The sequence below is a fragment of the Diplodia seriata genome (genome assembly GCF_021436955.1).
Source record: "Diplodia seriata strain FDS-637 chromosome Unknown scaffold_11, whole genome shotgun sequence".
NCBI lineage: Eukaryota > Fungi > Ascomycota > Dothideomycetes > Botryosphaeriales > Botryosphaeriaceae > Diplodia > Diplodia seriata.
Genome location: NW_027117318.1, coordinates 1,251,828 through 1,265,612, shown reverse-complemented (window position 1 = coordinate 1,265,612; position 13,785 = coordinate 1,251,828). Strand labels below are relative to the sequence as shown.

General features: G+C 59.9%; 1 protein-coding gene across 1 annotated transcript; it reads right to left on the bottom strand.

Annotated features, from left to right (window-relative positions):
- Positions 1-857: 857 nt before the first annotated feature.
- SLS55_010086 (uncharacterized protein) lies at positions 858-4,322 on the bottom strand (the record flags this gene model as incomplete). The annotated part of the gene is made up of 1 exon (XM_066781476.1): positions 858-4,322. One exon carries the CDS (start codon positions 4,320-4,322, stop codon positions 858-860), a length of 3,465 nt encoding a protein of 1,154 aa, XP_066628478.1.
- Positions 4,323-13,785: the final 9,463 nt, after the last annotated feature.

Below are 13,785 nucleotides of genomic sequence, written 5' to 3'. Positions count from 1 at the left end.
AAGCGTACGCTGCAAAGAACACAGAAGCACTAAGGGGTATACTGGCTAACCTGCGAGACAAAAACGTTGGAAAAACAAGACTATGCTCCACCCAATGCGAAACGAGTACACGCGTATAGTGACAATACCGAGATGATCCCAGGCGCCTGGCCTCTCTCTGGGATGACAAATCGAGACGTGAAGAAGAGAAGACGACCGAGAGTATGCAGCGACAAAGGAAAAGGAAAGAACAGAAGAAGCAAAATATAGCGAGAGTTCTTTTTTGGTCGCGCGGCTGGGCAAGCGAATGATGATGCGGGGTGGCCATCGTCCAAGCCCCCAAAATGCAAATGAAACACACATCAAACCAGTCTATAGCGCGAACGCGAGGACGCGGAACTCAGGGCGGTTTGAGTTGTGGCGCCAATCTCCTTCTCCAGAGTACGCCGATGAGAGAACCCATAAAACAGTGGAAGACAGGACAATCGTGGGGGAAGAGGGTATAATCGAAAGTTAAAAAGAAGTAGTACAAGCTAGCGACTTGCTCTTGCCGTGACGAATCCGAAACTTGCAACAGCAACAGAATCCCAACCACGTGTTGGTTGGGGTGGAACTTCGCTGCCGTGGATGACGACGAAAAGGATAAAGACGGTGCCCCGTGGTAACCCCTTTCCCATGCTTTGCAGGCTCTCCCGGTGTCATTACGGGAGAGTGCGTTGAGGAAGACAATGATCGCTGATGCAGCCGTTGAACGCCGTGAATATTCGATGATGCGGAAAGTGCGAACGGACGTCGTTGTTACTTTTTTTTGGTTGTGTTTCGTGGTCGTGGGTCGTTGATAGGTGGTGGTACAAGGTGGCGGAGCGATGACGCTGACATTACTTCAGCGAATCCATGGTTGAGCTGCGGCTTATCGTGCTGAGCGTGTCACGGTCGTTTTCGCGCTCCCGAGACTCTTTGTCTTTGCGTTTGTGGCCTGACGGCGTGCGAGAGAAGACGCGCTGGAACAAGTCCCGTTTGCTGGTCCGTGTGGCCTCCAGTGGAGGACTAGGCGGCTCCGACTGGCATGCGTTTGCGGCCGCTGTCGCGAAATGGTGCTGCATCTGCATGTTCTGTTCAATGTCCACGTTTTCGGCCTTCTCGATCTTGCAGAAGAGCGTCGAAAACATGTACTGGTCGCCGTTGGTGTTGTACAGAGGAAGGTGGCGGTACCCCTGCTGCAGGCTGCTGAGCTTGGCGGTGAAGGTAGCGAGAGGCGCGCTGCTCGAGCTGGCCGTCTTGCTGTCGGCCGAGTTCCAAACCGTCCAGCGCACAAAGACAAGGTCCGGGAAGCGTGTTTCAAGGCTCATGGACAGCAGGGCATTGAAGTTCGGGTCGTAGCCGTTGCCCTCAATCACAGGCGTGCGCTTGCGAAGTGGGACGCCAATGCCCGAGACGCCGTTCCGGGCTGACGCGTCCATTCCACCCTCGCCTATCGCGGCCCCCCGAGACTTGTCGTTGGCGCTGTACATTTCGAACTCGACGTATGGGTTGATCGACGTGTCCGACTTCATGCCGCTGGGACGCGGCAGCTGTTGCGCCGAGATGATGTGGACCGAGAACTTGACAAGCTTCTTCTGCTGCTTGGCGCGTTTGTAGTCGCCGTTGACAAGCTCGCGCTTTCTCGGCTCACGCAGCTCTTGCGGCTTGAGCACATATCCGGTTCTGTCGTTCCCCGCGGCAAACATGGCGTCGTTGATCTGCTGACCCAGATCGTATGTCTGCCAGTTCAGCGCGGCCATCTGCACGCCCCGACGCCAGAACTTGATTGGATCGAAGTTGGACGAATTGATCCGGTAGCCCGACGGATAGACGCGCATGAGGTGGTGCAGGTTGTGCTCCTCGAGCGCCGCCTTGGAAGAGGAATATTCCTTGTTGCACAGGCCGTCGAAGGTGCGTTCAGCGAACGAGTAGATGTGGTTGTACGTTTTGGCCTCCGCCGACTTGAAGTCCGAGTACTTGATACCCCGCGTGTACACGCCAAGGTCGCCGAGCACTTTGACGATCTTGCTGGTCTTCTTCTTTCTCTTCTTCTCTGCGTACGTGGCAGGCGGACTATCGCTGTCCTCTGCCGAGCTGTGCAGGCTAGCACCAGCTGACGTTACAGAGGTACGCGGCGTTTGCCAAAAGGGGGTGACGCGATCCGGGGGGCTGCAAGAAGGCGGGCTAGAGAGCAAAGGAGAGTCCGGGATCGGGCTGTTGTCAATATTGATGGGTTTGGAGAAGGGGGAGCTGAAACTGCGTTGCCTGCTGCGAGGGGTGACCGCGTCGCTCGTGACGGCCTTGTCGTCGGCGTCTTCCGAGGCTTTGACCTTGATCAAGATCTTGTGCTTGAGCTGCTCCGGCGATGGAAGAACTTGGGAATCGTCGAGAGGCTCCTGCTGGAGCTGGTCGCCAAATTGGCTCTTCATGATCTCGGCCATGGCGGCTTGCTGCTCTGGGTTGCAGTGAACCTCCAAAGAGATGATAAGCGGGTATGGCGAGGACACGAACGCGTACTTCTGGATAACCGAGATGCAGTCGGCAAACAGCACGTGGGTGGTCAGCGTCCGACCATGAACAACGATCGGACGACCATCGTTGCCGTCCCAGCAATCGATCTCGATGCAACGGCATCCTTTTTGCAGGGCAACAATGTACGCTTCGGTGCTGGAGTGCCCTGCAACCTGGCGTCCAAGGAGGTAGGTGTTGTGCGAACTCGAGATGAAGTACTCGTTGAGTGGGTGGTCGAGCTTGGGCTCCGATCTCGGCGCGGCGAGGACGTGATTTGCTGAGGACGCCATGAAAGCCTGGAAAGCCTGGAAATTCATGCTTCCCATGCATGCATCGCCGTTGAGCGACGATGCGGAGTTGTTCCTCGGCTTTCCGGTAAACTTCTTGAAAACGTTCTGCCAATAGTCCTGATCGGCAGCCACGTCAACACCCTGCCGCTCCTGCAGGAAGCGTTCAAAATCGCCCCAGTACAACTCAGCGTTGGCGCCTTTGACTGAGTCGTAAATCGGTTTCAGGTCACGCCTCTCCTTTAGCTTACGGACGAAAGTCAAGAATTGGCCGTAACGCAAGTAGCCCGACTGTTGGCCGGCCTTGTTGAATTGCGAGCGCAATGCATCTTCTGTGCTGTTGATCTGGAGGCTCCGGCAAAGCTTGACGGTGCTGGGGAAATCGAGTTTCTGGTCTTCTTCGGGAACATCGTGCCCTTTGGCGTGGTCAAAGGTGCGCTGCCACAGGGCTTTCGCTGTCTTCTCGCCGGTACCTGCGAGGCCGGCCATCATCTCGATGCGGCTGCGGGAGACTTCCTCGAGCGTGCCTGTCCAGAGCTGGAAGAGGAAGTTGTTGGGAGCGATGAGGTGCATGGTCTTGATGGACCTGCCCTTGGACATCTCCGGGTCTGAGTAGATGATAGTGAACCACCGATTCTCCTGGTCGGCGGGAACCTGGAATTCCTCGCGGTAGTTCCTGGCGTCCTTTCCAATTCGAATTTCACGGACGTCATCAATGTAGAAAGATTTCGAGGGGCGCGAAGAGTCCCACATAACCTTCGCGGAGCCGAGGTCCAGGCGAAATCTCATGCTCTGACTCTTCTTCTTGGTGACCTTGGTAAGCCAGGTCCCTTGCTCCAGGATAGCGGAACGGATCGGAGCGCCTTCCGTCATTGTCCCCGTGGCTGACCGACCGGCGGTAATACCAAGTCCGTGGACAATGCTCTCCTGGGAAGCCGTTGCCTCGCCTGAATCTTCAATTGCCTCCTCATCCGGACCCTCCAAATCGTAGTCCGACACATCCCATTCTCGCGGATCCGAGGCTGCGTTCCGGCTGTCACTCCTCCTCCGCATGATGACGGGCCCGGCGCTGTGGTCGCGGCGCGCGCTTGCGCCGGAGCCGCGCTGGCGAGTGAGTCGACTGTGGGCACCGCGGGATATGCGTCGGATCAGGTTGGGAGACTTGGTAATGGCCATGGCGTCGGCCATGGCGTTGGAGCCGGGGGAGGAGGTTGGCCCCGGGGCGGAGGTGGACATGTAGGCCTCGGGCAGGGAGAAGGGCGCGGAGGGGAAGGAGGTCGCTATGCGGGTGGGGTGCATGCTTTCGGGCGTGGTCTGGAGGGAGGCGGTCGAGTCCAGCATCGAGGGCGCCGAGGTCGGGCTGTTGCGCGAGCTGACGCCGGGGGCGGGTTGGATGGTGAGTGGCATGGTGGCATGGTGTGCATTGAAGCGGTAGACGGAGCTTTTGGGCGTGGGCATACGGGGGCGAGGCGCTCCATTGTGGTCTGGAGAGTCGTGCGCCGAGTATGCCGCGGAGGAGGTCATGGTTCGAGCGGGAAGCGGTGGCCCTACTGGAGTCGAGGACGGGACGGCATATTAGGAGTGGGCAAGAATGAGAGATGGTCGTGCGACCGAGCCAGCTGGGTATCCGGAGGTGTTGTGGGCGCTTGGGGCTGTCGTGTTTACCGCATATTGAGCATCGCGCATCAAGCGCAGGACAGGCAATGATGCGGCAGGTCAGCTGAAGAGCGATGGGGTCGAATGGCGCGGAGTGCGGTCTTGCTCGCAAGAGGGCTTGCAGCGCAGTGAGGCTGGGCCTGCAGCTTATCCTAACAGGTAAGCATGCTTCTCCACGCGCGCTCGCGGGCACCGAAAGTGCGGCGGGGGCCGGGGCGGTGGTACGTACTGAGGGCGAGGCTGCGGGCTGACGCAGGCTGCGGAATGCGGTCGTGGGAGGTTGGCCGTGGTGAAAAAGGAGTGCGCGGGCTTGTGGTGGACGGCGGGTGCTCGCAAATCTGACGATGGCAACTAGTTCGTTATTAAGAGGATGGACCCGAGGCGCAACGGCGACGGGCCACGATGAGCCATCCCTGCTCTGGCGTTGGGCGCAGGCTCGCAAGGCATGCCTCTCCGCAGCCGACGGTGCGTCGCAGGCCCGCTTGGCCAGCGCGCAGCGGCATGGGTGCGAAAAAACGGCCCACGGGCGGCGCGCCCAGGGCAGGATTCGTTTCAAACGCCAGAGATTATTTGCGTCATGGCCTGCGCGCCCGTTCCACTTCATTTCACGCCCGCACGCCCGCCTGCCCGCCGCCCGCCCCTGGGCCCCGGCCCGCCTGCGCTGCCCTGAGGCGCCGCGACGCAAATCATCGTGCGCTGGCAGCGCAGGCGGCAGACAGGTCATTACGCCTGCTGCCACGGCTGTCCGACGCATCCGGCGCGTGCGTGCGGCCAGCAATCCCTTCAGCCCTGCTGCGGAGCTGCGACAAGAATAGCGAGCGCGCTAGTGCTGATTCGGGGCCGCCAACAGGCTGCCCTCCTCGTCAGGCACAGCGGCAACGTGGCGCGCCCTAAGCAGCTTTGCGACTGTGCGGACCAGCTCTGTGGTTAAACTATACAAGCTGAGGTTAAACTCGTCGCTGATCCGACGCCAGGGTGCGCTGCCCGGCCTGCCATGCCCGCCCCAACCCAACAGCCAGTGCGCGGCAGTCCGTGGCTTCGTCGCTCCTTCGACGAGCCCAAGCCTGAGCCGTACGGGTGCGGCCATGCCGACTGCCGGCCTCCGTCGTGTGTCGTATCCAGCGCAGCCGGCGCAACCGCACGCCGTGGCCTTCTTGCGCAACGCCTCGCAATCTGCATGCGACTCGCAGCGAAGCGTCCGCCCGCCGCCGCCGGAGGATCGCCGCCAGCACGCTCGCCGCTCGCCTTCGACTGCTTCGAGAAGAACGGCGACCCCTGAGGCCAAGCAGGGCGCGTTCCCCACAATCCCGTCCGTCGCCCCGTAGCCCTGCGCATGGGCCAGCTGCGCCTGCGAAACGAGACGAATTTCCAGTTTCCCATCAGCTGACTCGACGCCTTCTCCAATAATCTCCATCAAGCGATTGAACAGAGGCCCGCGAGCGGTGTGCGCGCTGTGTTGTTACTGTGGCTCGCCCGTCTCGTGATGGGCCGCGGGCGGCCAATTGGCGGTTGCGCGCGACGCTCCCGGGCCTGCTTGCCATTAGGTTCAATGCGACGCCGTCACCAGCGCGAAGCGCCTCAACCACCACCATCACGGCCACACGCGCGCGCGAGAGCTCCTCGATCCGCCGCGGCGGGCCGCGTGCGCTAGGCCAAGCGGCCGCGCGACAGCAGCACCACCGTCACCCGCTCCAGTCAGCGCCGAAAGGGGTTCCATCAAATTCGATCAATCCGAAGCAGCGCATCGGACCACCGCGCATTCCAGCTAGCTCGCAAACCACCAACTAGCTTGCGTGTGTCCTTGGCCGCGTTTGCGCGCGGCACGCCTCGTCATCCCTGGGGGAGGGGTTTTCGCAAGGAAACCTGGGAGGGCAGCCGCTGCTGCGTCGCACGAGCTCCGGACAAGGGCACGGCGCATCTTAATGACTTGCAGGAGGTGGCCTGTCTCATGCCGGACGGGGAGGGGGGAGGGTTTGTGGCACGCAGTTGCGCCAACGGCGACCGGGGGGTGCGACAAGGCAAGGAAAGAAAAAAAAGAAAATGGAAAGTTTCCTGGCCTGTCGGCCGCGCGGGCGCTGTTACTCGAGCACAGCACAGCACGCGCACGAATCTTCACACAGTCATGGGCATGTCATTGACTTGCAGGGGCGGATGTGCAGTTTGATCTTCGCGGCGCCTGCGCAAAAAGCAATTGCAGCCTCGGCGCCCTGCTGCACCGCCTGTCGCCCGTTGCCAACATAACATCATCAGCAGCATCATCATCTCGCGCCTTCCCAGCGGGCCGGTTCAATCTTGCTGCGGCCTGGCTGGCGGGCGCGGACGGGTGGGCGGGCAGCGTAAACGGCGCGGGCATCCTGCGAAGCGCCCCAATTTCCCCTCAGTCGGGGGCCGGCAGCAGCATCGTCGCACCGCACGGATGTCAGGCGATTGCCTGCGTCTGCGTCGCACGAACAGGCCCTCTCAAAGAGCCTCACGCTCGCGATTGATGGCGGAAAAGTGGACAGCGGCCTGCAGGAACGTCCGGCCTCTGCGGCGCCCGCATGCTCGCACCGGCAGCACGAGGGCACGCCCGTTAAGGTTTCTCTCCTACTCCACTTCCCTCTCTCCTCAGCACTAGGCCGCGAACGTCCTCTTGCGCATAATGGTTAGACGCACACTGCTGCACACGTTCGACCGACGCCCGCATTGATTGGCAAGACTGGCGCGCAGACACCGCCTGCCGAAAAGAAGCTATTGAGAATGCTCCGCATGACCACCTGCTCTGCTCTGTAGATAAGCTTGAACAATGACAACATGACAGCCCCTCCTGGGCTGACGGGCGCGCTAGTAACGGCGCACGCAATACTCGCAACTGGCGGTGCCGACTCAGCATGCGCCTCGTCCAGGAGCCTATTGGGACAGGACGGCAGGCCGGCAGGCCGGCAGCTAGCGGCGGGGCACCTCACGGCAGCGTTGCACCGATGGCACGCGAACGAGGCAAGATAGCATCATGGATGGGTCTTGTGCCTTGCCCTCCGCCTCTCCAATCGCGGCCCGGCACGACTGCCGGCCTGGTTTCCTGGGCCTGCTAATGCAATCAATCCAGCTCGCGGGCCTGTCACGCGAAGAACGCAGCCGGCAAACGTAATGGAAGCATCCTGATACTAGGTCGGTCCACCTGTTGGTAATGCAGCAAGATTGGCCGCATGCTATTGCCCATACCTAGATCTATTGTGCATCCGCGCCCAGATGGACGCTTCAACTACCCGCCCTCCCTGTTGCAGTATTAAGCGAACGGACCTCGTACATGGATTCGAAACACATGCGAGCAAGGAAACACGCAGAAAAGATCGCCTGTCCCTCAGGCAGGAAACATACCACGTAGGAATGCATGCCGAGTCTCATGCAGAAAGTGCAAGAAGGTCCGCATGTCCGGCGTTGCATCTTGTCGCATGTCAAGGCATGGCGGCGGCGATGAGTCGTCCAGACGCGCACGGCTGGACCCCCAGGGCAAGACTTTTCAGCTCCAATTCCCACCCTCAGCCGTCCAAGGTTCCAACACCGCGGTCCTGTCTCGCCGTGGCACTGTCAGGCTTCCTCAATCAGGTCTGGAGCGTATCCCGTGCGGCTTGGAATCCTGTAGAATAGCGGCGAAAACCCTGTGATCCGCTGCCCCCGTCGACGTTCCCTCGAATCCGATATCTTGCCCGCCGACCCGGTGTGCGACATGCCCTTAGGCGCATTGTTGCCCTCCGCCACAGCTGGCCGGGCGACTGCCATCGATCCCACGAAGGCTTTCGGTTTCGTGAAAATTATTCGCTCTCGTCGGCCTAGACCAGCCAACTCACCAGGTGACTCACCTGCCGTGGCCGCCACCGTGTTTGCGCCGGTTGACGCTTGGTTCACCTGAGCATCAGCATCATGAATGCCAACAGGCAAACGCCTGTTGTCCTTCGGTGAGGCCATGGCGGTTGTGTTCCCGTCCTCAACAAATGCCATTGACTTGGATGCCTGCTCCTCACCGCTGGTCATTGCTCTTCCCGCACTTGCATCTGTCGTGTCATCGGTCCCAGCGCGGATACCCACAGAATGCAGGTGCGTGCGTGCAGGCGACATGGCGGACGTTCCTGCTGCAGCTGAGTTACCGGACGTCTCGACCCAAAGAGAGGAAGCGATGCTCCATCCGGGCGGCGGTGTCGATCTCACACCTGGTTCAGGCGACTGATGCTCCTCATGGGCGTTGTCAATAGTCGTCCTGTCATTTTCCCCGAAAACAAACCTCCTCCATACTGCCTCCGCATCTTCTTCTTTTACACCTCCGTCAGCATCGCCGATCCAGCCTTGCGCGGGCGCAGCTGGAATTCCCTCAGCCTGCACGGTGATTTGACAGCGAGACCCAGACGGAGATTCTGCGCTACGGATATCGGGAACGCTGTCCGATGCTTGTGAGTGCAGGGCGTCGCTGCAAGAACGCCTGAAGGTATTTGCAGCCTCGCGCTCCGACGAAAATGCGGAGTTGGGTGATCTGTCAGTGGGCTGACTCCTCTTCACCCGTCGACTCCATGCATTCGCACGATGTCCTGCATAGATGTTGATCGGCAGCTCTGCCGACAGGCGCGGCCTCGCAGCATGATCTGCGGAGCTGTCGCGGAGAGCTGTCGACGGTTCGCGGTCTTCTCCAATGCCACGGCAGGGCATCTGCCGCTCGGAACCGGTTTGTCGCGCGACAGAGGATTGGTCGGTTCGGTCCAATGCGCAGCCCTGGACCTCCAGCCGTCGAATATCATCGAACCCTTCGAGCGAGCTTGGACAATCTATTAGTTCCAATGAGGACTTCGACTGTGGCCCATTCGATGCCCGTGCTAATTTGCAATGAAGCCCTTGCGCGCTTGGCTCAGTCGACGAGTACTTGGATAGAAGCCAGGACGGCTTCGGCGGGGCACTCTGCAACTCTGGCTGCCCCTCGGTCTGGACACGCGTCTCAGCCCGATCCAGGCTACTGCTTTCTCCGCCCGATTCCAGTTCTTGTAGCGATATCGGGCACGGCATCAGCTCTTCCTTGTGGGTGTTCGAGACTCGAATTCTTCCTTGTTGATAATTTCCAGAATCTGCGTTACATTCATAGGCAGATGCAAGGAGAGCATATGCCTTTGACGCAGGGGTTGCAGGGGCTCGACATGGACATTCATCAAGTTCTTGCAAGAGTCTTTCGACATCTTCAACAGGCTCAGCTTCGGTGTAAGTTCGAGTTTCCTGTAACCCCCTCTCTGCGTCAGGCAAATTGATATTTTGGGTCTCTTCCTTTTCCCTCTCCATTGAACGCTTTCGCTGACGGATTGGCTGCAGCTCTTGTACCGCGTCCTCCATGTCGAACAGCATTGCGTCCGATGGCGTGAGACGACATTCAGGCACATGCGAGTCATTGCCTTGCGCAGGTGGCTGAGTTGTAAGCGCATCTGGTCCTATCTTGATGACAATGTTATCGTCGTGATTTACCAGAGCTCCACTCATCCACGGACCGCCAAGCTCGGCATGTACTCTGGTCAGAAAAGGCGCCTGTGTCGCACCGCCTCCGTTAGACTTGCGAACCTTGTTGCTGCACGATGTGTGTCTCTTCCCGATGGTTTCCCTTTCTCCAACCGACGGGAATTGCATCCGTAACGGTCGAGAAGGCGAGAGGCCAGCCCAGTCGCGGCGGGCCAGAAGCCTGCTACGCTCGTGCTCTACCATGTCATCCTTTATGGCACCATCCAAACCACTCTTCTTCTTCGCTTGATGTTTTTGCCCCGCATATTCCCTCTGACATGGCAGCTCTTGACCACTCTCAGCCTTCATGGATGGCACTACAGCTGTGGGTGAGATGATTACGTCACCCTTGTGCTGCAGCAACAACGAGCGCCCAGAAGTCTTCGAGGGGTCATGGATGGTCCACGGCGAGATATGGCGGTGTGTCGGTGATGATCGCGGTGATGGTTGCGTTGATGGTCGCCGTACTGGTCGCGGTTTCATCGAGGGGAGCCGTTGCACTAGGTGAACCGGTGTCGCATGTTGATCGAGAGCTTGGTGGCGCTTGATTGGCGCACCCCTCCCGAACGGCGCGCCCAAAGCTTCCTCCTCCGTCTCGTTCGGTGGGACATAGCGAGGGTGAAAGGGCGGGGAGCTGTCCCCACTGGCATTGCGATGCTGAGTGCGAACTCTGGCGAAATGCTGTTTCTGGCGATGCGTGAGCGTGTTCCTGTTCGAGTGGCGTTGCAGCCTGCCACCAGTCCAGTTCATCGCGAGGGCTACCGATTGCGGCAGCTTGATCGACACGGAAATGGAGCCCAGTCGCTGTCGGTGATCGGCCGGCCAATCGCTCGTTCACCATGGTGACACTTGCCGTGAGAAGGAACGCGCGCGTGGGAGCAGACGTGTCTTGAGAAACCGCCTGTCCCCGTGACCTCGTGCTCTTTCCCGATTCAGCCGCATGCCAGCTTCCCCGCCTCGCCGTGTGTTCCCGCAGCGCGTGCTGTTGTCCTCTCTTTCTCCCATCATCTCGCCGCCACCTCCCTCGTTGACATTTTCACATTTTGCTTCATCTCTTTTCCCTTGTTTCCTCTGCCTTCCCCAGCCTAGCTGGTACGACGCAAGCGACCGACTGAGCACCGCCACCAGATCTGCCGCATCCCATGCGACCGCCAATCCAAGCTACTGCTTGCCTGATGCCGAAACTATGAGGTTAGCGGTGCGGGTCCGCTGATCTCTGCAACTCTTTCTGCTCTCCTCGGCCTCCAGTATCCTCTACCGCGCGATGACACACACTGAGAAGGGGTCGGGTCCAACGGGGAGCACACCTGTACGCCCATGAGCGAGGTAGACTTCTGGCACAACGGCTGAATACATCTGGGAGGAACTATGCGGCTTTGTACAGGGCCACATGTAGCTCAACGGATTTTGCCATGCGGCGACCCGGACCCAACAACAGGGCAAAGGTGGTTCTCCTCAACGGCAGGATCCTACAGTCACTCCGCTTTCCGCCGCAGGATTATGACCTGCAGTCAGCTACATCACTTCGACAGGCACCCGCCGACGGGGATGTTGGATCACCAGTCAACAGAAGCGTTAGAAGCAAATCGAATGCAGGAGGGTGTTGTATGCATGACGTTGAAGGAGGGGGTGAGTTTGTGGGGAGATGAGCGGTCCTTACAACCCGTGGACGTCAACCGCACGTCCATTGCAAGGCCTCCCACTGCCGCCGACTGTCAGCAAGGTTCAACACCATCGGCCTACCACTTCGATCGATCCATCTCGATCCCGCAAGCGTCACAATGAGCTCTTATGACAGTCAGACCAATCCGACGGAGCGTCAAGACCCATTATAAATGCACCAGCACCAAACGCGTGGCTATGGCGGTGGAGATTGCAACGACGGCGAGCTCCACTGTGCACCACGTCGACAAGCAGATGAGCATGGAACATCTCGATCCCATGGCCTGGGTCGCTTCGATAGACGCACGTCCGACATAAGGCCTAACGCGACTTCACCTTTGACCGCAACGCCGCCTGGTGTCCGGTGCTGTGCGTACTGCACAGTCGCGCTTGCCGATAAGTGCTGGCCCTAAGGCAACCTGGGGCTGTAAACCGGCGCTTGCCCAAGAACGCACTGCATGATGATGTCAGGCGGCTGGCTGAGGGGTATAGCGGGGCGGCTGGAATGCTCGAAACGAGTGCGACAACACGCACACCGTGGTGTGAAGGCTGACTTCAGACGGCACAGGCCCAGGCTCCGCCCACCATACACCGACCACGTCTGGATGACATGTGAAATCGAGGCAGCAGACCTGAGTGCCTGGGACACCGGGGCAGCACGGCAGAGGTGGGAGGCTGCCAAGACGGTGAATCAGCGGCGCGCAAGGGTAAATGCACCCCAGGCCACGGAGTCAACTTTGGGAGGCGCGTGCAGACGGACAGGAACATCGCGCGTGGTGTTGGGCGGCACGCGGTTGGAGGCTCACAGCCACCCGCCTGTCGTGGACTGGAGCCGACCGGATCGGCAGAGGGGCAGCGCGGCGGAGGCTAACGCGCATTCACCTGGAGTGCGTGGCGGAGCCCCTCGACCCCCATAAAAAATCAAACGGCGGACGAGAAGACCCCGGACGCGGGCTGGCCGGCGGATTCTCGACGAGCATCAGATCGACCACACCGTCGCCGCATCGCGCGGGACACACAGCGGCAGCGTCTCCGACTGCGAACAGAGCATTGGACGGGCGCATTTGAGTCCCTGCATGGCCCTTGATCTTCGGCTCAAAGGGCTCAGCGAGGATGTGGCGGAAAAAACCCCGGGGCAATCAGCGTGCCGCATACGGTGTGTTAGGCGAGCCCGCGCGACGTCATAGTGGGGCGAACAACACCAGAAGAGGCGACGGCGGCAAGCCAGGGCTCTGAGATACCGCGTGCCACCGGTCTGGAGCCCGGGTCGTTCTCGTCATCGCCGTTCGCCCTGCGCGTCGGCGCCGCACATGCAACGCTGAACGGACGGGCTGCCTTTTGCCTGTGTCAGAGCGCGGTGCCGACTGCAGCTTCCCCGTCCCAGAAACACCGCATCGCCGGGGTCCTGGTCCCGCGCGAGGCTCGAAGCCGCGGCACCGCACAAAGCCGCTGCGACACGGCCGGTTGAAGGGCTCAGGGTCCATGAGATCATGGGCGGTGCGCGCCGCCGTGACGAATCGAACCCAACTGCCACATGCCGATAAGCCCTGCGTTGTTAGCGCCAGATTCAGGTTTGGATTAATCACGCAGCTGGCGGCGTCAAGCCATGCGTCAAGGTTACTCCTATGAGGTCCTAGCGGGATATGCATATGGCCCAAGCACCATAAAATCCCACTCCTTCCAAGTCGGCATCATCTATCCAGTCTTCAGCAATTCCCATCCTGACGGCTCCACTGGTCCACTTTTTTCTCCGCACTCCAGACAGGTTCGAGTTCTGTCCGCACGCTGTCTATATAAACGGCTCTTCCCGCCGTCGACGACTGTGTTTCTTCAATCCAATTCCCTCGACGGGACAACAGTTTAAACTCCAACACGCTACCTTTTTATCTCCACTCCACCATGTCCGCCCAACTCCTCCAGCCCCCGAGGCCCCGCGTCATTCGCCGCATCAGTCATGAGGAGGCCACAAGGAAAGACCTCCAAGAGAGGCAAGGTCCTACCGTGGTTGTGCCTCCGGCGCATCTCATGGCTTCGTCCTCTGCGCACGAGGTCGCCGCTGCTATGGACCAGGCCAGGCAAGGAATCGACCGTTCTTCTACCTCGACTCCCGAGACTCCTCCTGAGACCATCGTGACCGACAAGTTCGCATATGCTTTCGATATCG